The sequence below is a fragment of the Molossus molossus genome, unplaced genomic scaffold (genome assembly GCF_014108415.1).
Source record: "Molossus molossus isolate mMolMol1 unplaced genomic scaffold, mMolMol1.p scaffold_m16_p_18, whole genome shotgun sequence".
Lineage (NCBI taxonomy): Eukaryota > Metazoa > Chordata > Mammalia > Chiroptera > Molossidae > Molossus > Molossus molossus.
Genome location: NW_023425353.1, coordinates 35,290,991 through 35,317,741, shown reverse-complemented (window position 1 = coordinate 35,317,741; position 26,751 = coordinate 35,290,991). Strand labels below are relative to the sequence as shown.

General features: G+C 52.8%; 1 protein-coding gene across 1 annotated transcript in view; it reads left to right on the top strand.

The window, feature by feature from the left end:
- EPHB1 (EPH receptor B1) overlaps window positions 1-26,751 on the top strand; it is a 413,891-nt gene that overhangs the window by 106,948 nt on the left and 280,192 nt on the right. Inside the window, exon 2 of the mRNA XM_036266458.1 lies at window positions 24,568-24,632. Within this exon, the coding sequence (XP_036122351.1) occupies window positions 24,568-24,632 (65 nt within the window). The remainder of the gene's footprint in view (window positions 1-24,567; window positions 24,633-26,751) is intronic.

Here is a 26,751-nt window from a genome sequence, read left to right as displayed (position 1 = left end):
GATCATATCCCCAAGGTTCAGTTAGCATGTTTCTCAGTCCCCTGACGTCCTGTGAACTGAGTTAGACCTGGAGGCTCGAATAGATTTGGTTTCTCCACAGGCTTCTGACCTGCTGGTTTGGCAGCTGTCGGTGGCTGCGGCCTGGACATCCGCTCATTGCGGCTCCTAAACTAAAGCCAGCTGGGTGAGAGGAGCCGTTCCGAAGGGAAGGGGGGGCGGAGAGACACGGGGACCGCGACCGAGCTCGGGAGTAAGGGAGGACACGGCAGCGCTGAGAACACTGCTGACCAGCTGGAAGGCTGGTGGCAGGCTGGCCCCCCAACAGAGGGCTGAGGGGGGAGAGCGGAGGAGCAGGAAATTGGACGGTCTTGTAGCCTCTTCAGCCTTCAGCTGTGAAGTAGAAATCCTGTGACTGCTCTCAGCGGGATTGTGGAGATCAAGACAGTGGAGGCAGACCTTCTGGTGCAGGCGCCGGCCTAGAGAGCGTTCGGTAGATGTTGTTGGAGAAGACAGTGGCGATGATGATGATGACAGGGACCATGTGGGGGAGGAGGGGAAGGGAGCCTGGGCTTTTGCTGAGATCCATTGGAAGCCATTGAAAGCGTTTGGGTCAGACAGAGATATGATCCGATTTGCGTTTTCGGAAACCTGACCCATCTGCCAGGTGGAGAGGGACTGGAGATACAGAAGAGGGCGAGACAGCAGTTATGGGCGATGCAGTTGTCCCGAAGACAGGGCCTGGCCTGGGCGGGGTGACCGCAGTCTGAGGCAGGTACTTGGACTTTCTGGGAAGACTTGCGAAAGGAGACACAGAGGAGGCTTTAGACAAAGAGGGTGAGAGAGGGGAGCCAGGAGTCCAGGGTTTTGACTTGAGTCTCTGGCAGGAGGCTGATGCCACCATGGAGATGGGGTGGGGGTAGGGAGCCCCGGCCAAGCACCCACCCCAGAACTTACATATTTATGTATTTAGTGAATATGTGTGTGCTACTGTACTAATACAGTCTGTGCATTTTAATATACACCAATAAAATTACTTAAAAATCAGATAAGGATGAAATAAACCAAAATTTAAAATATCTTGCTGTGATTAAAAGTAGCTTTTAATCTCATTAGCTGGTACAGCCAGGCAAAGTATACACCAACAGAGAGGTTCATCATTAATGATAGTGGATGTACATCCATATTTCAAATAGTCTCCCTGATTATTTGATGCTTCGGGCCAGTTTCTTGTCAGACCTGATCAGACTGTCATGGCGCCCAGCTTTCTGTGTGTGAAGAGGTGTCACCGGGCGGGACTGGTGTCAGCAGCCCGTGGGCTTTAACACCAGCAGTACTGGAATGGCCCGTCCTGTGCATTCTTTTCAGGGGTCTGTGAAAGCCACCGCTCCATTCGTATAAGGGTTAGTTTGGTCTAAACCAGATAATGTAACCTGTAAATGTGCTTCACCTGGTATCGTGACACGTCGCGTTGAAAATGAACCGAGTCAGGGTGCCCTGGCCACTCTTCTGCATGCCAGCCTCCTGTGCTTCTTCAGGAAACCTCGGAAGCTGCATGGCACAGGACCCCCAACCGTAGCCCAAGTGATGGCACCGGGGGCTACCTGTATAGCTGGTATGACTAAAGCTTAGCTTTTTCTGTTATCTTCATTACGTATTAAAAAGAAATAGAGAAGCACTCCACTGGGAGGCCTGGCTTGCTCCGCGCCGAGCTGGGGCTGACAGTGTGCCTTGTGGGAGGTGCTGTGCAGGTGAGGCTCAGAGCACCTGCTCTGGGCTTCAGTCTGGGCCCCTGCATTTCAGGTGCCCCTGCAGCCCCCGAGTCTGACTGTTGAGGTGGGTCCTGTCTGGCCAGGAGAGAATTCCCGGCTTTCCCCAAGCCCTGGGTGTGTCGCATGAACAATGAACATTGGCCCACTTGGTAGCATCCTGGCAATTAGTAATGAATTTGCATGGGATCATTGTGGCCCTTTCTGAGAATCACCTTGCAGAAGGTCCCGAGGGCTGGAGGCTCAGGGACACAGCCTGGGCTATGTACATCTGCACCAGGTTTATTTCTAGGGAGGAGGGTGGTGAGGCTTCTGCAAAGGGAGGGGCCTGGGCACCCGCCAGAGACGGGAGTCAGATAATAGATTAACCAGGCAGAGTTGGCAGAACAGAGATTTGTGGGTTTAAAATTGTTCAGTGTCCTAAGGCTGGTTATTATTTTGTTGCTGCTAATCCTGGGTTCTGATGAATCCACAGGAGACAGATGGGCTCGCATGTTACTCCCGTACGGAGCTATTCCACAGCGACCCCACTATAGCCAAACATGCCCACAAACGAGGAAGACGGGAGGAGTGTGGGCCCTAATTGGTTGTTGCTATAACGTTTTGCTTAAGTGTGCAGAGGCAGACTAGAGCGGCTTCGGCTCCGGGAGCCAGCACAGATCTCAAGAGAGGGGCAGTCCCCCGGGCATTTTTAGGAGGGTGTGTCCACCTGTAATGGGCCTGGCTGCAGTTGAAAGGACCCTTTGGGGCTCCCAGCCTGGAAAGGGAGCAACTTTGGGTGTGATAACAGCGAGAATGAGTGTTCCTGACCAATTAGGAGCCCATCCTGCGTGGCGCCTTCCTCCCCTGAGTGATCATTTTCTTCTGCGGTTGGATTCTGCCCTCTGATTATCGCAAAGCATCGCCTGTTTGGTTTTTTTCCTCCACTTAACTCCCACACTCATTTTATGCTTGAATGAGTACAATGAAACCAGTTTAATTTGCTGTTAATTCTCTGTTCAAAATATTCTCTTCTGTTTAAGGGATGCAATCCCTTTCGTCTTTCTGATGAGGCAGTTTGTGAAAGAAGGCAGCTGCTGGGCTGCGAAGGGGGTGGCGAGGGCGGGGGTCTGGGGGCGATGAGCCCAGCTCTTCAGGACACAGGTGACCCCACAGGGCGGGGTCAGACATCCCCAGAGCCTGCTGGGAGGAGGGTCCACGGGGTCAGGCCTTTGCACTTGCAGAGCTAGGGGTCAGGTTGTATTCTCTTCGTGGGGAAAAGCACGTGGTTGGGAGAAATACCTCCCAGCGGAGGGGCTGTGGCAGAGAGGTCCGAGGCCGCACACTGAAGCTGGGCTCTGAGGATCCCAGGTTTGGGGCGAGGAAGTGAGTTCTGCACCTGATGCGGTGGTGAGGCAGTCAGGGAAGACAGCTCAGGGAATGTAGAGAGCACCAAGTTCCAAGTTGCATTAAGGCATCTAAATGTAGCGTTTGTGCAGTTTGCTCAAGCTTAGCTGGTCTAAAAGCAATTTATTTTCGACAAAAAGTCACTTGTTTTAGCCAACTATGCCTTGTTCTTCCACTTCTCTGCTTTAACCCTGGCCTTTGGGAGAGAGGGCTTTGAGCCTGGTGGCAGATGCCCAAACCTCAGTCACAGGGCTGCATTTTGAGGGACAAGTGATCTCCATAGGAGCCGCATCTGCTCCACAAAAGTAGTGAGGCCAGGCACCAGCTTTGCAGCATGGTCACCCGGGGCAGGCCCTCCGGCCACTGCAGTGGAGGCTGCCGGAGGGGCGGGTGTGCTTCAGCCTCCAAAAACTGCAGAAAGTCCCCATCCCTCAGGGAGGGTCCTATGTCCAAGGCTCCTGTAAGCTGGAGGAGGAGGAGGTTGAGGAGCCAGAACAGATGAGCCTCCCCAGTTTGCCTCTTCGGAGCTGTTGGAAGGGCTGGCTGAGGGAGCCCAGGAGCCTTTCTGGGGAGCCAACACTTCATCTCTGTGAGTTTTCAGAATCTGCTGGCGATCAGACTGGTAGTGCCTCCTGCCCAGTGCAGCACAGCCTCCCCTTGTCCTCCCAGTCGCCCTCCATGGTGTCAGGCATTCCTCTTGTCACTCCAGGCATGCCTGATTGCCCAGCCAGGGGCTACCTAGGTTGGAGGGCAGAGTTCTGCTTGGGAGAAAACACGTACGTCATCTGTAGACAGTGCCAGCTGGTAAAGATGCTCGGGTGGGTGCAAAGGACAGGGAGGACAGCACAGGCAGCCTGTGTGGGCGGTTCACAGGGCCAGTCCTATGGCCTGTGGGCATCCCACACCCTGCACCACCTAGGGGACTGCCCTGGTCAGGAGTGGGGCGAGGTTCCAGAGGCCCAGGGTGCTGGGCACAGGGACCTTTGGAGCAGATGCCACGCTGAGGAAGGACATGAGCTGGGCTGGGCCCAGGCACTGGTGAAGGGCTGCCCCCGGCAAGGGGTTATCTCCTACCTGGTCTACTTCCTGCTGCCCTCGCTTGAAATGGGCACAGTTTTGGGAGCTGGGCATGGATTTCTACCAAGGAGCAAGCTGAGAATGAACCAAATGAGGATTGATGAGCCGTGTAGGGCACTAGAGTTGTACCAAGTGGAACATTGTCATTAAGCACACCTTAAAGGATATAAAATGAAGGTAAACTCAGTCCATGCCCTGTCATCTTGCCTTCTTTCCTCATTAGGACATTTCCCACCTCGCCACAGAAGGCACGGCAGTGTTGTGTTTATGTGGGAGGGTCCTCTGCCCCCTGGCATTTAACCAGCTCTGGCTCCACCACAAACCTGGGGCCCCTCCCATCTGGCGTCACATGCAGCTCCTGAGCCGCGCGGGGGAAGGCAGAGAAACGGTGAGGCTGGCCCTGTGTTCTGCCAGCCGGCACCAACCTGGCTCTGCCATGGCCACACTTTCCACTGTCTTTTCTCTGTCCCTGTCCTTGGTAGCCAGAGTACCTGTCCAGTGACAGCCACTAAGGATTCCATTTGTTCCTGGAGCCCCACTTCGCAGTTCACCCCTTCACCCTCACTCTGAATGACTTTGCAGTAAAGACACTGGTTTAGCTAAGTTTCCTTGCTAATTTGACTACACAACCCATTTTTCCCTTGAAACATGTATTCTCTTTCTCTAGTTTCAGAGATTACCCTTTGGGAAACATTGCTCCAAACCTTTTATCCTTTCATTTCTCCACCCACACAAATTGTTTGCATAATCCACGCTGTGCCTATAGTATGCCTCCTGCAGGAAGTCCTCCCTGACCACTCCAGGCACCTGTTCCTTTCTCCTCCCCAGGGCGCTGGTAGTCTGTATCAGTTAGTTTTGGAGACTGAGGTAATGAGGAGCATTTCTCAGGACAGCCACAAGTCCCAGGGTTACGGCTTTCCGAGAACCTGGCCACTATCCTGGCCAACCTTCTGCTGTCACTTGTCATACTTGCTCACTCCACTGCCCCAGTGCCCCTAAACTCAGGACCTCCCAAGCCAAGCCAGAGAACTCCACAGCTTTCAGGCCAGAGCCTTGGCCAGCTGACCTCACCCCATGTCCCACCTTCAGGCCCAGGGACCACCCATCACCAGCTCAGGGCCTCAGCAGCCCTGGCCATCCGTGCACCCAGCAGGTGAGTTTCTATGATGTGCCTGGCACCGAGGACATAGATATGCACAAGGCAGACCATGCCCTTGGGATCAGGGAGGGGACATGCCATTCCTTGCTGGACTAGCTTCCTATGACTGCTGTAAATAATCTCCACAAGCTGGGGGCTTAAAACACAGAAATATATTCCCTCACTGGTCTAGAGGCCAGGCGTCTAATATCAATCTGTTGGCAGAGTTGGTTCCTTCTGGAAGCTCTGAGGGAGAATCCATTCAGTGACTATCTCCTGACTTTTGGTACTTGAGATAATGCTTGGTGTTCCTTAATGGTAGCTGCATTAATTCAGTCTGCACTCACAGGGCCTTCCCCTCTGTGTGTCTCTGTGTGTCAGATCTCTCTTTTCTCTTCTAAGAACACCAGCCATTGGATTTAGGACCCAACCTAGATCCAGGATGATCTCATCTTGAGATCTTTAACCTAATTACATTACCTAAGACCCTATTTCCAAATAAGGTTACACTCACAGGTCCTGGGGGCTGGGACTTGGACATATCTTTTGAGGGACACAATTCAATTCACTACACTGGCCCTTGCTTCTCCTCATAGGAGGTGTGATGAGGGTTCCTGCTTCCTCACCAGGAATCCCAACTGTCACCCCATTATAGCCTCCACACTCAGCCATTCGCTGTAATCAATCCAGGCATGGAGAGCACTCATCCTCGGGTATTACCTTCTGTCTAGCGGTTGTCTGACCTTTGTGGACCATGGATTTCCCTGCACTGCAGGAGGGTATTAGAGATAGCCATGGGAAAATGCTGGTCACTATGCTAGTTAGAGTTGCTCCTTACGCTGGTTGATCCTAGCTCCCTCTTGCTTCTGAAGTCTGGACCAGCCTGAACTGACCCTCTGCTTACATTTTTTTTGGTGGTAAGAGGAGCTTTGTTGTGTCCATTTCCCCCCCACAACTGTGGGCAGAGCCTTGCCATTTCCCCAAATTTCCTGGACATGCCTCAGCCTGTTGTGATTGAGCATCTTGCTGTTGGCTTCCTTTCCGAAGCCCCCTTTGCCCATCTGCTAGCTCCTCTCCCTCTGCCACCTGGTTTTGTTGTGCTATATTTTCTCTCAACTGCTCTTCTTCATGCCTCTGATTGCAGTCCCATCAGGTTAGATAGGACGGTTCCTTGAGCCCAAGCCTATGGTCCTCTGCGTGCTCCCATGGCAACACATGTCCATTGATGTGCCAACTCTACAGATCCCCAGCTGACAAGCACACTAATTATACATGCTCCTCTGCAAGTTCATTAGCGGTGAATGAAGCTCATCCTCCCCATGCATGTTTCCCTTCAGATCCTCTCAGGAGGACTCAAATTCCTTCCCAAACCAGATAAAAACCAGCTAGCTCAAGAGAACAGCATCGTAGACCAGAATCTGGCCAGTCATCTTCCACAGGTACATTTTGCTGAGACTGCCTGTGGTTATAAACCTTACTTAACTTTGCTTTTGTTCACTAATTATCCCCAGGGTCCCAGCTGGTGTGTTTCTGGTGTTGTAGGTTGATAACTGAAAGGGTATTTTACTATTGTATGCTAAATTAATGAATTAGTCAATCAAAATTATCAGGGAAAATTTAAATATCACTGGCCAAATTCTGTTTGCACATTTATGCAGGCCAGAGCCCTCGCCTTTCCAGACTAGGGCTCCAGCCTGCAGTGAATTTTCATTCTGCAATGACAACAGTAGACTTGAATAGCTGCAATAGCCCAAAACCTTTCTGGCCCTTGACAGCAAGTTTGCTGACCACCAGTGTGGACCATTGTAATGCACATCATAGCAGCCCAGCTACTGAGGGCCAGTGGTACATTAAGGCCACCTGGGAGGCTGTGCTCCTGAGTGGGCTAGAGGGCTTCCCTAGAGCTGTGTTTCTTCCCAGCCAAGATAGTATATCACCTGGAAACATCAAGAAAATGCAGCGAGGACCTATTCAATTGATGGTATTATGTCCAGTGTGTATTGAGATCTCAAGCAGTAGGGCAGATGTCTGTCTCTTAATAGTCTTCTGAATATGTGATAATGTCCATGAAAGCATTTTATAAACTCTAAGGGCTAGTTATAAAGAGCATATGTTAATACCACCCCCCCAATGAAATACTTCTGTATAAATATAACAAAATATGTACAAGATATACATGAATAAAACTACAAAACTCTGATGAACAAAATTGAAGAAAAACTCAATAGAGAGATATTCCATATTCATGGATAAGAATATTCATGAACATTCACTCAATATTGTCCAGATGTCAATTCTTCCCAACTTGACCTATGGATTTAATGCAATCCCAATCAAAATCCCAGCAAGTTATTTTATGGATATAGACAAACTGATTCTAAAGTTTATGTGGAAAGATAAAAGACTCAGAATAGCCAACACAATATTTAAGGAGAAGAATAAAGTTGGAAGACTGACACTACCTGATTTCAGAACTTACTCTAAAGCGACAGTAATCATGACAGTGTGCTGTTGGCAAAAGAATAGACAAATAGATTAATGAAGCAGTAGAGAGAACCAGAAATAGGCCCACATAAATATACTCAACTGACCTTTGACAAAGGAGCAGAGGCAATGCAATGAAGCCAAGATAGGCTCTTCAAACAATGGTGCTGGGACAACTGGACATCCACGTGCCATAAATGAATCTAGACATAGACCTTACACTCTTCATAAAAGACTATATCTTTAATTTTTACCCAAATGTTTAGAAATAATAATAGGCAACATTGATGAATGGTTACTATGGGCCAGGTACAGTAATAGACTCTTTGCAAATAGCATTTCATTTTATTTTTATGTTATCTTGAGAAATGTTTGAATTGCATACATGTTACTGATGAGGAATCTAGGGCTCAGAGAGGTTGTGTGGGTTGCCCGGGACCACACTGATATTATCTGCACAGTCTGGATTAGAGCTCATGTCTTTTCATTTCAACTCCAGTGCTCTTTTAGTTGGACCGTGGCTGGCTAGGTAGGAGTCCTTCTAAAGGAGGAAGGTGTGTGTTTTCCTCTGCCGGAAGGTGAACCTGTGCATGGTTTTTCTGGAGGAAGGGCAGGCAGGCCCAGGGAGCTTGATGAAACATAAAGAAAGCACAGCTCTGTGGTCTCTGGCCATCCCCAGATTCAACACTGAGTTTGTCTATTGTAGAGTGAAGCTCTGTGTTAATTTGCTGAGATGTGAACTTGAATCACAGCACCAAGGGGTCTTTCAAGAGGGACACAGTTGCTTTGCTGTTTGCCATTTATCATTATTTCAATGTGTTACATGCATTAGAGTGACTTACAAAGTGGGAAAAGGGTGACCCCCTCCCTCCCAAGAAAGACAGCCAGTATAGTACTAGCGATAGAAGTCTAGAGAAGGTAAAGAGAATAGACATCCAACAAGAAAGAGTGCACACTTGGTTGTATTATTCACTGTAAAAATTAATAGAAGTCTTGGAACACGTCCACATTTAGATATTACCAATTAGTCTGCTTGGGAAGCGAACAAGAACTGTGCACACCCACGCTTGCCTCACATGACTCTGCCCCCCCTTTATGGCAGACTTGCCTGCCCTCTCCCGGCCTCCACCATGTTGCTGCCCTTAAATTCAGGGTACAGAGTCAGGGACCAGTCAATTCCAGATAAGCTTCTTCCCAGAGACACCCCGCGCAGGTCTCATCCCCTCACTGATTCGGTCATTGACCCATTGACCCATCGCGCAGTGGACATGTATGGGCCAGTGCTCTGTGTCTGACCTTCACCTGGGCACAGTTCCTACCCTTTGAGAGCCCTTAGTAAGCTGCCCATCTTCCCTGTTGCAAGCCCTCAGCTCTCAGGTTCCAAACACAAGATGTAGGGCCTTCTGCATGTGCATCTAGAGGCTCCAGTGTGTCAGGGATGGAGAGGCTCGTATTCCCCATGAATGTGGAGTGGGGGCCTTGCCAGGCCTCGGGGACCCTACAGCTCTGTGAACTCTGACTGCAGTCTGTTGGCTCCCACCTCGCTGCTCAAGGCCCACACTCACACGGTCTCCCATGCGGGCAGCGTGCAGGGAAGGTGATTTGCTCCCTGGGCCTGCCAGTCTGTGCTGTGTGAAGGGAAATGGGGCTTTTGTGAGTTCTCAAGTGAATCCACTGGCCCATTGTCTGGGCCCGCTCTCCACAGAACTCCACCAGCGCTGTGAGGATGGGGCGGGCTGGGAAAGGCCGGATGTATTCCCAGCCAGGGATGAAAACACTATTCATCCCAGAAACGCCCTGGTAAGCAACAACAAGAGCACAACAAGGGAGAAAAGAGTGGGAACAGGAGGGAGGAGGCGTGAGGGGCAAGGAAGGAGGAGAGAGGAGTGTGGAGGGCCAGGGAGAGGCAGGCGAGGGCCAGGAGAAAGAGCACCCACAGCAGGTAGGGGAGCTGCTTGTTGGGGACCTTCGGGTCCTGGGGATGGAACCAGAGCTCTAAAGAGCCATGTTTCTCCTAGGGAGACCCTGGCATGCTCCGTCGGATCCATAAAGGGAATCGATAGGGAGATCAAGAGAGAAGTAGGATGTACCCACCAGGGAGGTGACAGTGCCCTTCCCTCACCTGCGCTGCTCAGACCACGCAGAGCACATGAGCTCAGTGGTAGATAAGGTGGTGGGGGCCGAAGAGCTGCCGGAAGCAGGAGTGTGGGGACCGGGAAAGAAAACACTCGGAAGGCCTGTCCTCCTCTTAATCCAAAGGGCTGCCACAGAGAAAGGGGGGCAGGGGCCCTTTCAGGAGAACAAGGGACAAAAAGAGGGATCCTAAGAAGCCAGGCTTCTGACAGTTGGGACCATCTGATAAGAAAACAGCCAGCGGGGAAAGGTGGTGTGCGCCTCGTCTTTGGGGATATGCAAGCAGAAATGAATGACTAACGGGTGAGGGTGCTATCTCAGAGGCTCAGCCTTGGGGTGGAGGAGGATACCAAACCTCTGGAGCTTTATAAATCTTGAGAGGTTCTGAATTGAGAGTAATGCTTGGATGTAAGGCTTAGTACCCTGCTGCATTTTGATAGGAAGTGACGTGAGTGGGCAGAGGAAGTCTGGACCAGTCATCATGTTCAACCTGGAAGACATGGGGCAGAGCTCCAGACCTTGAAGCCAATGAACTTGACCTTTTCTCAGTTTGGAAGAAAGAGAACTGCAGGTGTCGTGTTTTTCCTGAAGCCTGTTCTTTTGGCCAGAAAACCAAGATAGGGCGTCCAGAGGCCCCAACCTCTCCAGGAAACTTTGCCCCAACCCAGCAGGGAGAATGCAGGATCAAGTTGAACAACGGAGGAGGTGACTTCCGAGTGTCCCCAACAGCCCGTGGTTAGGAGATTGGGAGCGGCACTTCAGCCTTCACCCAGGCAATAGCCTCAGTCCAGAAAGGCTGAGAGTGATCAGTCCAACCCCAAATGCTTCCCCCGGCGAGGCTGGGCAGAGAGAGGTCCGGCTCACACCGCAGACGGATGGTGCAGCCAGGCCAGCTGTCTCGTGTCTGTCCCCTCTGACGAACTGATGTGTGGACAGCCTCCTTTCCCCGCACATCACCTTGGCCACTTGTTGGGTGGGAACAGTCCTGTAAAATGTTCCCTCTGTAGCGAAGAGTGCTGTCCTGAGGCTTGGGGCATCCTGATTTTGATGGAGAATTCATCTAGTTCCCAAAGCTGCCAACTCAAAGCCCTGGTGGCTGTGGATGTTTCAGACGCCAGACGTCCCCCTGCTGCTCTCCTGCAGCAGAGGGCAGACCAGGCACTCACTTCCATAGAAGGAGGGCAGCAGGACTCTGGCCACCAAGCCTGCTTGCCCCAGCTGTGGGAACCCAGCAGGAGGACCCCTCTCAGGCCAGAAGGGAGCTCTGCCTGGACCTTCAAATCCCTCTGGAGACAGAGGCATGCACTGCGAGGGTTTTGCAGGGCTCAGGGAAGACAGCTATGGCATCGAGACTGGTTGGGATCTCAGGAAATGCTGGATGCAATGTTATCGATTGGGAAACACAAACAGAAGTCTTCCCAGGCTCTCTCCAGATGTCTTGGCCCTGATAGAGAGGCTTTAGGAGCATGAGTGACAGGCAAGGCGGGACAGGCGTTCCCTGACAAGATGACGAGTGGCAAGAAGTCCATTCCTGGAGGCAGGAGGCATCTGTGGAGTTAGGCGGGCATCTCTGGAGGGGCCTTGGGCATCACCCCACTGACTCCCCTCCCCTAGGGGAGGCCAAGCGTGAGCTGCTCCACTGACAGGCTCTTCGCATGTCTGCCCCTGCTGATCCATTGCTCCCATCGCCACCAGCCTCCCTTCAACCCTCTCTCCGTACAGTTAACTGTGGTCGTGTGGTGCATTGGGACAGGGTTAGCACCCGGGGCGGACAGACTGTTGCAAGCAGTTCAAGATCAACCCCACAGAAAAGGGGAAGAATAATAAAAAGCAGCATGAGTGAGATCGTGCTGAGTGGAGTCACCGGGGAGCCTCCTGGAGGAGTGGCTGGGCCTCTGCCTTGCGCCCTGCCGCCTTTGACGCCCCAGACCCGATTCACACTGTAGGGCTGTGCATCGCCGAGGGTGAGGTACCCAGCAAGGTGCCCAGGGGAGAGTGAAGGCTACAGGCCACTGGGCCAGGAAACCAGAGTGGGTGACACAGAATGCAGGCCCTACAGAGTTGGGGTGCCAGAGGGGATGGGCTACATCTTCAAGGGCAGGAGAAGAGCAAGGCAGGTGGTCAGGTGGACTTGCAGAGGGGGTGAGAGGGACCACGCTGGGCCTGAGAAAGCTGGAGGGTTTGGGTGGGTGGAGCCATGGTGGGATGAGGACAATCTCTTTGGGGGACCTGGGCGGTGAGTCTTGGGGGCTGCAGTAGGCCAGCCTGCCTCTCTGCAGAGGGAAGGTTGCGTCTTTAAGTGGGGGGTGTGGGGGGCAGTGCCGTGGGGGTTGGCAGCCATGTGTGGCTGTATTGAGCACGACAGGCAAAGTGTTCGCACCCGGTGGGAGGGTGGCTGTGGCCAGCTCTGAGGGGTCACTCAGCTTTGGTGGCCCTGAGGACTCAGCAGCCCCAGTCTGGTCCAGGCTGTGTCCAGGTGAACACAAGAGCCTGCCTGGCCAACCCCCACTCCTCACTGGTTGCTCCTCACCTGGCACCCCCGCCCCCCTCACCCAGGCCTCTGCCACAGCACCCCAGGGGCCGCTGGCTTCCTCTGGCTGCTGTCAGTGCATGCAGGGGCCCTCGGGGCATAGCCCAGTCCAGTGACATGGGAGAGTTACTGTGCCACAGATCAATCCAAAACGAGGGTGCAGGAGGGCCCGGAAGGGGAGGCACACGGCAGCCTGTTCTTCTGATTAACGAGCCCGGGCCACCATCCATCGCCAGCCTTCATTAGGGCTGCAGACAGTCATTTTGCATGGGCGTGCGGGCTCTCCTCCCCGCTCTTCTCCAGGGTGATTGATGCCCCCCTGGGTACCCACATCTCACAGAGTGAGAGGCCCTCTCTCCTTGTGCCCATGAGGAGCAGGAGGCAGCCGCTTATTATGCATGGTTCTTACCCATGTGCCATTGGTGCCAACTCATGGGTCTGGCGGAGTGGCCGGGCAAACAGATTGAATCTTCCTTAGAATTGTGGTCTGGGAAGACTGAAAAATGCAGGCTCCCCACGAAAATGCAGGTAGGTAACACCGAGCAGCGTGGACCCCTGGCCAGGCCGCACCATCAGTGTCGGGGTGTTGATTTAAATGATGGCCCCAAACCACTGCATTCCTGGGTGGTTCTCTTTTCTCTTGCTGCCGCTTACCTCTCGCTTTGCTGCTGGATTGGGCAGAAAGGTAAGCCCTGCGTTGCTGTCGGGGAGGCATCTGGATCAGGAGGAGGTGAGGGCCTGGGGAGGAGCTTGGCTGCAGGCCTGGTTGAAGGCCCGGGAGTGGCAGCAGTCACACCTGGGCCAGAGGCGGCCTCGGAGGTCTGCTCACACGATCTGGCCCGCTTGGCTTCTCCTGCAGATGTCTGATGCTGGAGCGGTCCGCAGATCCCCAGCCAGGGCTGGTGAGACGGTTTTCCTGTGGGGTCTCTGACTGCGCATATTTTCAGACTTAGGACAGATACATGTGGATCTGAGAGGGCGTCTGGCTGTCTTAAAGGATGAGCGATTACAGATATCAGAATGGGAAAAGGAACTGAGACGGAAGGAAAAGAAGGAATCTGGAGAAAGAAAGACTGTGGCTGTTCAGGATTGTACCCAAATGGAAGGTTTTCCATTTCCCCTTGACCATGCTCCTGCATTTAATCTCCTTTGTTGGAGAGCAGCTACCAGCCCTTGCATCACCTGGTCCCCATCTCCATCAATAAACCATAGGGAGATGAGAAGTTGTGCTAAGGGTGAGGAGGCTGGGTGAGGGGCCCCGGGACACCCTCAGTGGTGGGGAGCACGCAGAAGGGGCACAGGAGAATGGTCTCCTGAGGGCCGGGCCCAGCACTGAGCTGCCCTTTCCAGTTAGGCAAGAACAGTCGAAATATTTGAACTGTAGAGAATGAACCCACCAGGCCTGATACCTCAGGAAGATTAGTAACATGTCATCTGGAAGGGTAACAGGACAGGTCACCCTGCCTTTGTTCTGAAGCACTGCTCTGACTGTGGCCTCTTGGGGAGACTCAAAGGGTGGTGGAGCCGCTTGCTGACCCCTTCCCAAGGGCTGTGGACGCAAGGAGAGACTCTTGTCTGAAGTTCTTGGTGGCCTCACCAGAGAGAACGCTCTCTGGTGGCACATGAGACAGTAGATAGGAGAGAAACCCACTTCTGGGGCCAGCACGGGGAGGGGCCCAGGGGGCAGTACTGTGGGCACTGGCTTTGGGATGTGGCCGTTCACCCCGAGCAGAGCCAGGGACTGGAGCCCCTTAAGCCCAGCCTGTGCCCCTGCCTGAGCACAGGGCGCTGAGGAGTGCTGGGCCCCAGCAAAGGGCACACTGCTTCCTGGGCCTTAGTGTGTGTCCGGGGCGGGCAGCCACGGGACTCTCTAGGCTCCTTCCTGTTGGCCTTCCCCGTTGCTGCAGATCTGGATGGAGCCATCTGAACAAGGTCCCGCAGGACAGAATTTGGTGCTCTTGCCAGGGCTATGCCCGCCCCCCCCCCCCCCTGCACAGTGGGGAGAAGGAAGCTACAAATGTTCTGTCTGTGGTTGGGCAGGGGTGGCTGGGGAGTAATTGGAGTGTGGCTGGAGGACTAAGGGCAGACTCTCAATCAACTGAGGCTGCCGGGGCTGGGTGGAGCCCAAACATCCTTCAGAGTGTTGGAGACTCACAGGGTACAGCTAAGGACCTCAGGCCCGTGAGACACTCCACCAGGACCAAGCGTGGAGCAACTGGGACTGCTGTTTGGGGACCAGCTACGGCTTATCAGAGGCTGCAGGGAATAATAGTTCACTGCGTCCCCACAAGTGTCTTGTGACATTGACGTCATTATCCTCATCTAATGGATGGCTGGATGTGAGCCTCAGGGGTCTAAAGGTCTTGCTCAAGGTCATGCCGCTGGATGGCAGTGGAGCTGGGACACACTCAGGTCTGTTTGATTCACGTCCAGTGTGATCAGGCCTTGGCCATGCCGGCAGGTAGCTGCCCCCTTGCAGGCAGTGCTGCTGGATGTGGCGGGGACAAGTGCAGGAGATGTGGTGCTGGCCACCGAGCTACTGACCTAAGCCCTGCGCATCACCAGGGGCCTGACAGAAGCACATGGCACAGTCCAGAGAGGTGACTGAGGTGATTAATGGAAGGCCTGGTTTGCATGGAGTTAAAAGAAGGCGACAAGAATGACAAAGCACTTAAGGACTAGCTACATGGGTGGCTTTTAGCACCCTAGACCTAAAGGACAAGGGGAGGGGCCACGTTACCAGAAACAGGCTGTAGGAAAGGGCCACTGCCCTCTGCAGCTCAGCAGGGAGGAGCTGGACATATCCCAACTTCTCACCACCCACATCCTCCAGGCTCTATCGAAAGGGGCCCAGTCAGTGGTCTCCGAAGGTCTGCCTCCAGGGACAGGGTAGAGCGGAAAGAGTAGCAACTGAATCGGGAGGAGCAAGTGAAGACTACCCCTTACCTGCTAGAGTGGGTGTCTTAGGAGGAGGCGCCTGACCTTCTTTGTGTCTGTATTTCCCAGGCACCCAGCACAGGGCTGAGTGTGTACTGGAGGAAACCTGACAGCCTCTTCCCCAGCATTCCATCCTCCCGCTATGGGTTGAATTGTGTCCACCCCTAAAAGTATACACGAAATTCTAATCCCGAGTACCTCACCATGTGACCTTATTTGGAAATGGGGTCATTGTAGATATAATTAGTTAAGATGAGGACATACTGAAAGAAGGCAATGTCCTTGTAGGATGGGCCGTGTGAAGACAGACATGCAAGGAGAATGCTGTGTGGTGACAGTGGCAGAGACTGCAGAGCGAGGCACGTCAGGGATTGTAGGCAAACCACCAGCGGCTGGGCGGGCACAAGGACGGATTCTCCCCTACAGGTTACAGAGGGAGCAGGGCCTGCTAACACCTTGCCTTTGGACTTGCAACCTCCAGAAGAGTGAGGCAATGCATTTCTATTGTTTTAAACCACCTAGATTGCGGTTCCTTGTTAGAGCAGCCTCGGGAAACTAATACATCTCCTAAAGCAATTTCCATCTCTCGACAGTAAAAAGCATTTTCAGGGTGCAAGTGTATAGACTGTGAAGTCACCATAGGACCAAGCCAGGCCTGGGGATTCAGAAGGCAGAGGGGCCGCCCAGCTCCAGAGGTTCCCTTTGATTTCTTGCCATGTCTCTTCGAGACCACTCCAAGAACAGGAGCCAGAGTGATCCTCTGATCCAGACACGAGAGAGACCCTCACGAGCCACATACCAAGTCTGAAGCTCAGCCGGGCAGAGAAGGCAGCCCTTCTGAGGCTGATCCCCCACCTTTTCCCGCTCCCTAGCTGAACAGATCATGTCCTGTCCCCATGCCCTGGTCAGCATCCGGGGAGCCTTGCTTGGCAGAGCCCTGGGAGGAAGGGGCATCAGATGTGCCCCTGGCCCTTCCCGCTTTTCATGGGCTGTGCCACGTGTGAACCAAGACCCGATCTAGAGCCAGCCCAAGTCCTTAAGACACATTTCTATGCTATGACCCATCTAAGCTGTAGCGTCTTTCTATTTACTGTAATTAATTGCACCTTGGGAAATAAAAGAAACAGAAGGAGAAGGGTGTTTTGGGGAGGACTGCGTTGATCTGTGTGTGCTTTAAAAGAGCAAATTTCACAGTTTGTATTTATAATCTAAGTGCCTGTTCCGACTCATTCAGTCAGTCAGTCATTCAGCAGATGGGTTGGACTGGCTCATTCAGTTTACTCAGGCTTGTTTCTCTTCCCCACCGGCCACTATTACACATCAATCAATGGAGACATGTAATAATAGCTCTCTTTGCCCAGCATGTTACACTTGGCAAAGACAGTAAATAAATGTTAGTCTGGGGAGTGTTTTTAAGAATATACAGAACATCTTTCTGGGCGTGGTCTCGCTGGCTCATGGATGCAGGTGGGAAGGCCTCTACCTGTGAAGTCAGGCTGACACTCAGCTCTACCTTGATGTGCTCATCAGTCGTGGGGCCGGGACTTGAACCCAGGTCTCCAGAGTCGATTGAGCGTTTATGCTGTGTGGGGCATCTGGACAAGCTCTACGGGACAGAAGTCACAGCTCTGCCTCTCAAGGTACGGACAGTGTACTTGAGGAGGAAAGATTGCAAACTAAACTTCAGGTAGAGAGGAGGAAGGAAACATTGCAGGCGGGAGGTCTGGGTGCGCCGACATGGGGAGGTGGGGATAGGTTTCCTTTGGGGAACTGAAGATCAATTTGGAAAACGTGGGGTTGGTCAGAAGGTTCGCGAAGACCAGAAATTTATAGCGTATTGTGGAGTAAGTGGAGAGGATTAGAGAAGCATAAGGTAGGGGAGTGAGACGCGAGGGGAGGTGTTCCTGGAAGACTGGTGACATTTCTGTTTCTGAATTTATGTCTTCTAAACAGCACAGTTAAAGCCAGGAAGCACATCTGTAACCCATCTCCCTAACCCGGCCCCCTTGCCTTCTAGTCTCTGTGCTTATGTTGCCATTTTCCTCCTGGAGGCAGTTTCCAGAGTTGCACCTGTGCCCCCCTCTCCCCCCCAGTACTGTTTCCTGCTTTATGTTTTATTGCTGATGTTCCAAATGCTGTTACATTGTCTTCATAACACTCCAGGAGCCTGGACCTGGGTGTACTTGCCTGCAGTTCTTCCCCTGTGCATAGGCTGGTTCTGGTGTTCTCGTATTCTAGATAATGCTGTAGTGAACATCTTCATGATATAGAGTATTCTGCTTTCTTTTTCCTTTGGAATTATTTCCTTTGGACAATTTCTTGGGAGTGAGATCACTGGGTGGTCAGAGGGCTTTGCTTAGTGTGGCCACATTGCTTTTGAGCCATTTCCGCTGGCATTGACAATGAAGTGGAGAATGGTTCAGATGGAAACTTCTGCTGAGACACCACTTAGGTCATTGTGGTCCCAATGAGCAGGGGTGAAGCCCAGAACTCAGATAGAGTGTCCAGAATATAAAAGAATATGCACAAAAGAGTCAGTGGCCTGGTGAATAATCAGATAAGAGACTAAGGGAGAACAAGGAATCAAAGCTAAATGCCTCCGAGGTTCCACATGGGGCTCCAGGGAAGGGCAGTAGGAAGGTCTGATGTAGAGAGAAGATTTAGGTGAGGTGGACACATGGGATGGGTGTGAAAGGTTCACTTGGATGCTTTCTCAGTTCAACACTGTGTAGTTGTTCTGGGCCCAGGCCTCAGCCATGTCAGAACATGGGCCTCTGTAGTGAGGCTGGGCTGGAGGATTTGGCAGGTGCTGTGAGGGACAGAGAAGGGACAGGGAGTTCGGGTGGGGCACTGGACGATCTTAGGGTGGTGGCTGGAGGATATCTGCCTCCTCCAGGAGGGGCTCGGGGCTGGAGGATATCTGCCTCCTCCAGGAGGGGCTCGGGGACCTAGGTCTGGATCTAGGTCTGGAGGGCAGCATGGGGGTTCCCTAGAGAGGTAGAGGCTCACCATGGTCAGGGGTGCCCAGCACACTCTGGGCACCAGCACACTCTGGATTTGGAATTGGGAAGACTATTTTTTTTTTTAATCCTCACCCGAGGACACTTTTCCATTTTTTGTTCAGATACAGTGGGAGGGAGAGAGAGAGAGAGAAACATCAACGTGAAAGGGACACATCGAGTGGCTGCCACCCGCACGACCCAATCAGAGCCGGGGACAAATTGCAACTGAAGTACATGCCCTTAGCGGGAACCGAACCCAGGTCTCTCTGGACTGCGGGCCGACTCTCTAACCGCTGAGCTAAACCGGCCAAGGCTGGAGAAACTATCTTATATGTGCGTATTTATTCCTGCCAGTATGGACTCAATCTTAGGGCAGGGTGTGTGTGTGTGTGTGTGTGTGTGTGTGTGTGTGTGTGTGAGAGAGAGAGAGAGAGAGAGAGAGAGAGAGAGAGAGGTGGTCTCAGTGCTTTCATCAGCCAGAGGCTGGGGAGGAAGGAGGAAGTACCAGCTGCATGCCAGGATCCATACACCTGTTATTTTATTCAGTGTTCACAACTGTCCCTGGGATCCCCCCTTTCTGCCATTTGCTGAGGGTGTAATTGTAAATTCATCTGCATGTTATTTGATTAATTTCTGCTTCCTTGCTTGTGTGCAAGCTCCCTGAGGGCTGGATGTCTATCTGTTCTCTGTCTCCAAGCCTGCAGTGTTCACTGTGCCTGCAGGAGCAACTCAGACAACCTGTGTTGAGTGGGTACCAGAGCCCTTCATGTGGCTGTATTCCAGCTTTCGTCTATTGATCCCGGCCCCCTGTGGAGGCTGGAGTGGCTTCTGGGCTCCAGGAGTTCCACGGCCACCAGGGCAAGAGGGCAGCGAGGCACAGCGGCACCATCTGCCCTGCTCGGAAGGTCCCTGAACTCGCCTGTCAAGCACACAGGAGGCACAGCTCAGAAAGTGCTGGAAGCCCAGTCCATTTGTATATGTTGTTGATATTGTTAGCACGACGGCAGGATGTTGTAAATATTTTCAGCTGAATGTCTGAATGATGCCTCTCCGAAGAGGATGGCAGAGCAGTGCGGAGAGGGCTTATTTCTCTTTCACCAGGATGGGGATCTAATTCATCCCAAATGGCAATACACCCCCAGGTGCCAATCCAGACAGACGCAGAAGCACCTGCAGAGCCAGGTGGCAGCTGCCTCTTCCTCCTGTCTGGGGGCTCAGACCTGGCCCACCTACTGGACCCCCAGGTGGTGTCTCCCGGTAGTTGGAGAGGATTTCCTGAGGGTTTCCACATCAAACCCACTTCAGGGAAATTGTTCCCTGGGAAAATGGGGTCTCTCTGCCAGGCTTCATATGTACCCATTCTTCTCAGGTTCTTGCCAAGTGTTGCCAGCTCTTGCCAGAAGACCCCCTCTAACTTCCCTTGTGGCCTCCCATCCTCTCCTGCCCATTGGCTTCCACTTCATTCCTGTCACCCGTCTCTGCCCCTTCCCTTGTTGCCCCTGTCATCTTTGGCATCTCTTTCCTAGGAGCCAGGTGGAGCTCTCCATTGTACCCTCCCCACCACTGCCCACCCCGTCCAGGAGACCGCAGGTGCCTCCCGTTGCCGGCACACAGTGTGATTCTCCCTATCGGGGCAGGCCCATTTGTTCCCCTCGTGGAGAAGAACCCCTTCCCTTCCCTGGAGTTCCTCAGTCCCCTTCTCATGAGCTCAGCCAGCACAGGACGCCAAGTGAGACTTTGCTCCTTGTCCCTGCCAAGACGATGGTGGTCCCTCTTGGGCTGTGTCCTCAACGTGTGTTACTCCTTGGTCTTGACAACAATGCAAGGAAGAAGGTAGATGGAATGTCATTAGATATCTAATCTCACTGATTCTTGTAGATATCTTAGAAGCATCTTACAGATACCATCATTGGATTCTTTTCCTAATTAAGCGAACTGAAGCTCGGAGCGACTAAGTTATAGTAATAATAGCATATGGTCAGCAGTGCCTTGTCTCACACAGTGCCCACACAGTCCTGTGTACTAGCCAGCACTAGCCCCATTCTGAAGATGAGGAGGGAAGGAAGAGGAGGGGGACACACACACACACACAGAGGAGGGGGGGGGGCAGAGAGATTGTCCCAAAGTAGTGGAAGTGGGACCTGCACCCAGTGTGCCCATGCCAGTGGCCCCTCTCCACTCCGTGTGTGTGTGCCCTTCCCAGCTCTCCTCCCGTGGACAGTGAGTACATGCTCCCTGAGGACAGAGGCCAGGCAGTGGGCATGGGTCCCAGAGTCAGGTCCCCTGTAGACATCAGATCTGACAGCAACACATGCACCTCCAGCTGGTTTGGTCCCCATGCCACTGTTTGAGAGCAGACGTGATGGTAAATATTTAATTGTGCTTCCACCATAACTTTCTGCCAGAACTCTCAATATGCTTTATAAATGCAAATGAGTGCTCCTTCCCCTCCGGGGACATGTAAACCTCCTCCAGTCACTTTTATGCTGCCCCCGCCAGAGTGTAACACCATAATCAGGAGCTCCCTGTGCCAGAAAGGAATCCGCCCTCCATCACATGGAGTGCATGGTTTACGGTTCTGAGCTCTGTCTCCGCGGCGGGCAGGATGCGGACCGTCAGATTCTTCTTGCCGCGACTTCTGTCCACTAGCGTGGCTGGAAACACGACTGCGAAACAGATTCGATCACAGCCCTTGAGCAGGTGACTACGAATATGATGAAGTCTTAGGTCTATTAATGGGGTTAACAGAACACAACAGTCTTTGGAAGAGTTAGGAGGGAAGGCTGATTCTTATTTCTGATTCTGGACTCTATCTTTCTCCCTGTCTGCATCCTCTACTTGTTCATCGCTACTTCAACGTGGTCCTGAGGTGGCGGGGGATGCATTACTCTGGGGGCTTGTGTGGCTTTTTGACTTCATGAGCAAGGACCCCCAGGGTCACAGCAGAGGTCCCAGAAGCCCAGGTCTGCGGGGCAGGCAGCCGGCTGAGATTTGAGGCTATTGGCGTCAGGGTGGGGGGCTCTGTGCCCCTGTAGAAAGCACTGCACCTTTTTCTGTGCCCTGGTCCCTGTCCCTGCCAAATGAGTTCAGTGGCTCCTGCCGCAGGCCCACCTGGCAGAGGCATTTTAATCACGAAGATGAATTTCTTCAGAGCCTCATGGAGTGTCTTCTGAGAAGTGTATTATGTAAATTTGGTGTGTCATTATGATCATTATTAGTGCTGTGAAGTGGAGATGAGGGGGAGGGAGGGTTGCTCCATGCAGGGATCGTCCTCCCCAGCTGTCAAAAGAATCAGCGGAGAAAACAAACTTGAGAAGTCTGTTCCACCACTTGCATCCCTTCAGATGTGCAAAACCCAGACTCAAGTGGGCAAGAAAACACAGCTTGTTTTATTTACTTTACTCCCTTCAGTTTGCGCTTAGAAAGCCGGTGCCACTGGGGTGGCAGATATGTATCCAGGTCACAGGTAGGGTCCGCAGGTGTGGAGGAGGGTGCCTCGCTGCTCTGTCGGCTCCTGCCCACGTGGGCACCTGTTGAGATACCCTGAACCCCATCTGACCCTTGCTTACTGTCCATGCAGGTCGCCCCTGGGTAGTTTTGGGCCCCTTTCATTAGATCCTGTTCAGACCTTAAGTCTCCATCTGCGTCATCTCAGCCCAGTAGGGTCACTCGCTGCTGCGTCACCACATCGGGACACTGGATGTCCAAGCCCCTACCACCTAGCTAGATTCCTACTGTTATCTCTTCTCTGGGATTGGGCACTGGGAGACGAGAGCAAAGGAACCCCTTTTCTTAACACAGGTTCTCATTCATCACTTCTACTTTCATTTCCCTGGTCTTGCCTGTAAATTGGGTTTGCTCCCAAGCCTTTGATTTATGCCAGGAGCCCTTCCGTTTCCTAAGGGGCCAAGACGGTATGACCCTGCGTTCGGCATCCATGTCTCTCATCTCCCAGCTGGAGCAGTGAGCACGGGTGGCCGGTCACGTGAGCTGGAGCAAAGAACACAGAGGAAGGAAAGACCCAAACAGCATGTTTTGTATATCCCCCCGTTTGTCAAGCACCTAAGCGCTGGGACGTGCAGGGCAGGTTCCTTTGATACAAGCCCTGGGACACCCAGGTGGATGACACCACCACCAGCCCACGTAGCACCACTGTGCACATTTAGGAAGGTGCCCCTCTGGAACAACTAGATATCCACATGACAAACCAACTGTGTGTGTGATCCATACTTTCCGCCTTATGCAAAAACGAATTCAACATAGACCATTGACCTAGGTAAGAGGAAGGTCTTTGTCACCTTGGGTTAGGGAGAGATTTCTCAGATAGGACACCAACCATAAAAGAAAAAAGTTGATAAATTAGACTTCATCAAAATGTAAAGCTGCTGTTTGTTGAAAGACACGGTTAAAAGAATGAGAAGTCAAGTCACAGAGTAAAAGAAAACATTGGCAAAACATATATCTGATAAAGGACTTGTATCCAGAATATGTAAAGAACTCTCCAAACTCAATAATAAGAAAGCAAACCACCCAATTTAATAATGGAAAAATACTGGACACTTCACCCAAAAAAATACAGATGGCAAATAAGCATGTGAAAAGATGTTTAATATTATTAATTATTGATTAAGGACATGGAAATTAAAACCACAATGAGGTACCACCACACACCTATTGAAATGGTCAGAATTAAAATTGATGGCCCATGCCAACCGTGGTGGGGATGTGGGGAGCTGGAACTCTCATACCCTCCCACAGGTTTGTCCCAAACTGGAAACAACAGGTAACTGGGTAGACAAATTGCAAGAAGTCCGTACAGTGGAATACTATTCAGCAATAAAAAGGAATGAGCTACCAATATTCAGAACACGATAAATCTTAAAACAGTGCTGCTGAGTGAAAGAAACCGGAAAAAAAAAAAATATATATATATATATGTACTATCTGATTCTGTTTATGTAAACTTTTAGAAAGTGCCAGTTAATCTATAATGACAACAAGCAGATCTGTCGTGGCCTGGGGAGAATGGGAGGGTGGGGCAGGGACAGGAGGGCAGGAGGGATTACAGAGGACAAGGAAACTTCTGGAAACGATGGATATATTTAGTGTCTTGATTGCGGTGATGGTTTTGTGGGTGTAAATATATGTCAAAATGGATTAAATTGTACGCCTTAATTATGTGCAGTTTATCATGCGTCATTGCTACCTTAATAAAGCTGTTCAAAAACAAAGGGGCTTTTGGGTTTGCAACAGGAGCTGCTGAGCAGCTTTTGGGGGGCGGTTCCTGTTGAGAGGTGTGGGTGGTCCATAGAAGACTGCAGAGAAAAAGGAAAAAGCGCCCTGTTCACAGGATGCTGCCTTCCAGAAAACTGTGGTGAACAGCAACTCTGTGGTTACCAGGTGCCCGGTGAACTTGGCGTGTCCTGCAGCCACCCTGGTGGTCCCAGGGGTCAGGGTGTCTGCCTCTCACTTAGTGGCCGGAGGGACTGGGGACCAGGAAGCAGACCGCTAGGGTCTGATGTGCATTTGTGTTCTGGGTGAGGCCTTCGCCAAAGCGGTGTGAGCCCCAGAGAGTCCTGGGGAAGGGGGTCAGCACGTGTCTGGGCCCAGGGGCGAAGGCACCTGCCGCAGGAAGGCCGAGTCTCAGGAGAGTGGTTGGGGCCAGAGGAAGGAATTCCCTAAGAGCGTCAACACGGGAGGCAGTGGAGAGGAGCGCGGGACGGACAGGTGGGGTCCGGGAGCCACCCAGCAGGGGGGAAGAGGTTGGAAAGAGGTGGCCGCTGGGTCTGCATGACCCTGAGGAGCCTCTCGGTAAAGTGCTGAGGGAAGAGGCTGTGTCGTGGGGGTAAGGTGGTGGGTGGATGATGACTTCATCCGGCACAAGGGCCTGAGGCCATGTGGGGCGAGAGCCTCGGACTCGGCATCAGGAGACCCGAGACCTGCGTCCACTCCGCGTGAGCAGCGTCGCCCTGGCAGATGTCTCCCCTTCTCTGCCTCCCCAAGCGACCCGAGGCTCCTGGCACTGACAGTTACAGTCATCAGTAACTTCGTGGGCATAAAGGCCACTGTCCAGCAATCTCCCACCTCACCAGATTTTCTGTTTTTGATCCACAGAGACTTTAATGGACACCAGGACGGCTACCGCAGAGCTGGGCTGGACAGCCAATCCCGCGTCAGGGGTGAGTGTCAGGCCCTCCATCCTCCAGTCCCTCTGGGTAGTCCTGGGCCCGTAGGCGGACGGGGGGAGCAGCGCCTGCCCAAAGCAGCACCTTTGTGGGGTGCAGTCCAGGTGTGGACGGCTGTGTCCATTGCCCATCCGCAGAGAGGCAGCTCCAGGCCTGAGCTGTTCCCTGCTGTGACCTAGACCCTCTCTTGACAACGTGACACAGTCCTCCAGGGAGCTGGCTCCGAGGTGACTGGATCATGCCTGAACGGGAATGGGGCAGTGGCTTCCAGCAGTGGGCACTCAGGCCCGTACCAGTACCGCCGGGGCAGATCAGAGCTCCGAGGTGCCCATGGGGTGCCGGGAGGGCAGGGGCATGAGGAGGAGCGGGGCTCAAAGGCTGAAGCTCTCCTCACCTGGAGCCTTACAGAGACCATCTTGATTCATTAGCTCCGTGTTCACGCACCTGGCCAGACTCTGTAGCTACAAAGACGGAACCACCTTGAGGAGCTCGTGGCCTCCTCCGGGGACCGCCACGTTCACAGATAAGCAGAAGGACATCTCTCCTCTGTGGCAGTGGAGGGGTTCACAGGCAGGTGTGGGCACAGAGCTGGGAGTGGGAGACTTTGGAGGAAGACAAGGAGCCTTTACGAGCTGGGCTTTGGAGACTGTGTGTGGCCCGAAGGTGGGGAAAGGGGCGTCTGCAAAGCTATCCCAGGTGGGAGGAATGGCTGACGAAAGGGATGGAGTCATGAGAAGACAGGAGAGGAGAGTCTGTGACTGGGGCATGGCAGAGTGGACAGTGCGGGGTGGATTGGAAGGTGGCATGGTGCAGAAGGCTCTGACTGCCATCGGATTTTATCCTGGCGGCAATGAAGAGGTCCTGGGCGGGAGAACAGAACAGCCACACTTTCTGATAAGATTGTGCAGAACAGTTGAGATAAAAGCATTTAAGAGACTCTTGGCTGTCTCGCGTGGGTCAGAAGAATCTAATTAAAACCAATGCTCAAAGGGCAGTTTGAGGGAGGCTGAGGAGGAGACATTGGCAGCATTCGGCGATGGATGGACTGTCAGCGGAGAGGGAGGAGGTGCAGATGAAATTCAGGTGCCTGGTGTGGGGACCGGCTAGCTGCAGGGCACAGCACAAAGGGAGAGGGAAGGAGGGCCTGAACTTGGCTGCGGCAGGGTGGGTCAGGCTTGTCACCTGTCCCTTCTTCTTTGCCTTCTGCCGGGGCCAACCTTTGTTTTGTACCTCGTGGTGCACGTCCTGTCCCAACAGGGCCAGTTCTGCTGTAGGGACAATTCTAACTGGGCCATTCGGGTCCCAGGGCAGTCCTGACCTCACCTGCGCATGCTCCCCTGGCTCTCACCTTGACCCTGTCTCAGCATTTACAGAAACACTCCGTGCAGGTGCAAGCATGCCTTGGGGTGGAAGGGCAAGGACTAGGGCGAGCTGGTGTTTCCCAAAGGGGTGGGGTGGGGCGGGGCAGGGCATATCCTGCTGGGAACACTGGGTGACTAGGGGCCCTCCCCACTTCTACTGGGGGCTTGATGCACAACTGATGAGGTGGCAACTTCTCAGGTTGCCTGGATAGGAAGAACTTGCCACTCTTACAAATCATTTCATTGTTTGAAGGCTTGTGTTTTCACAAGGCATCGAGATGATTTATGGTTATTAATTTTTCCCTTGATTTTTGTACACACCACCTGTCTTCTTTAAACTTCTGATCTTCTTTCCCAAGGAAGATGGTCTTTGAGGAAAGCATTCAAAGTCAAGCGAAGCCCTTTAGAGACAGCAGCTGGCTGGGCCGCTCTCTGCCTGTGCCCCCTGCCCCTCCCAGTCATGGCTCACCTGCTGTTTCCTGATGTTCTCCCTCTTCTCTCGGGGACATGCAGCCAACAGTTCTTCTCCTGGTGTCCTGAGAAGCCTCGGAGCCTTTCTGGCACACTGAGCAGCAGGAGGGGCACAAGGGTGCAGGCTGGCCCTCCGCCTGGGGTGAGAGGGAGGGCCCAGGACCAGGCTTCCATCCCAAGCCCTCTCCTCGTCTCCCTGTGTTTTCATCCCGGACAGCTACCGTTGAGTCTGTGAACACTCCAGTGGCTGCCGAGTTGTGTCTCCAGCCCAGGCTCACACA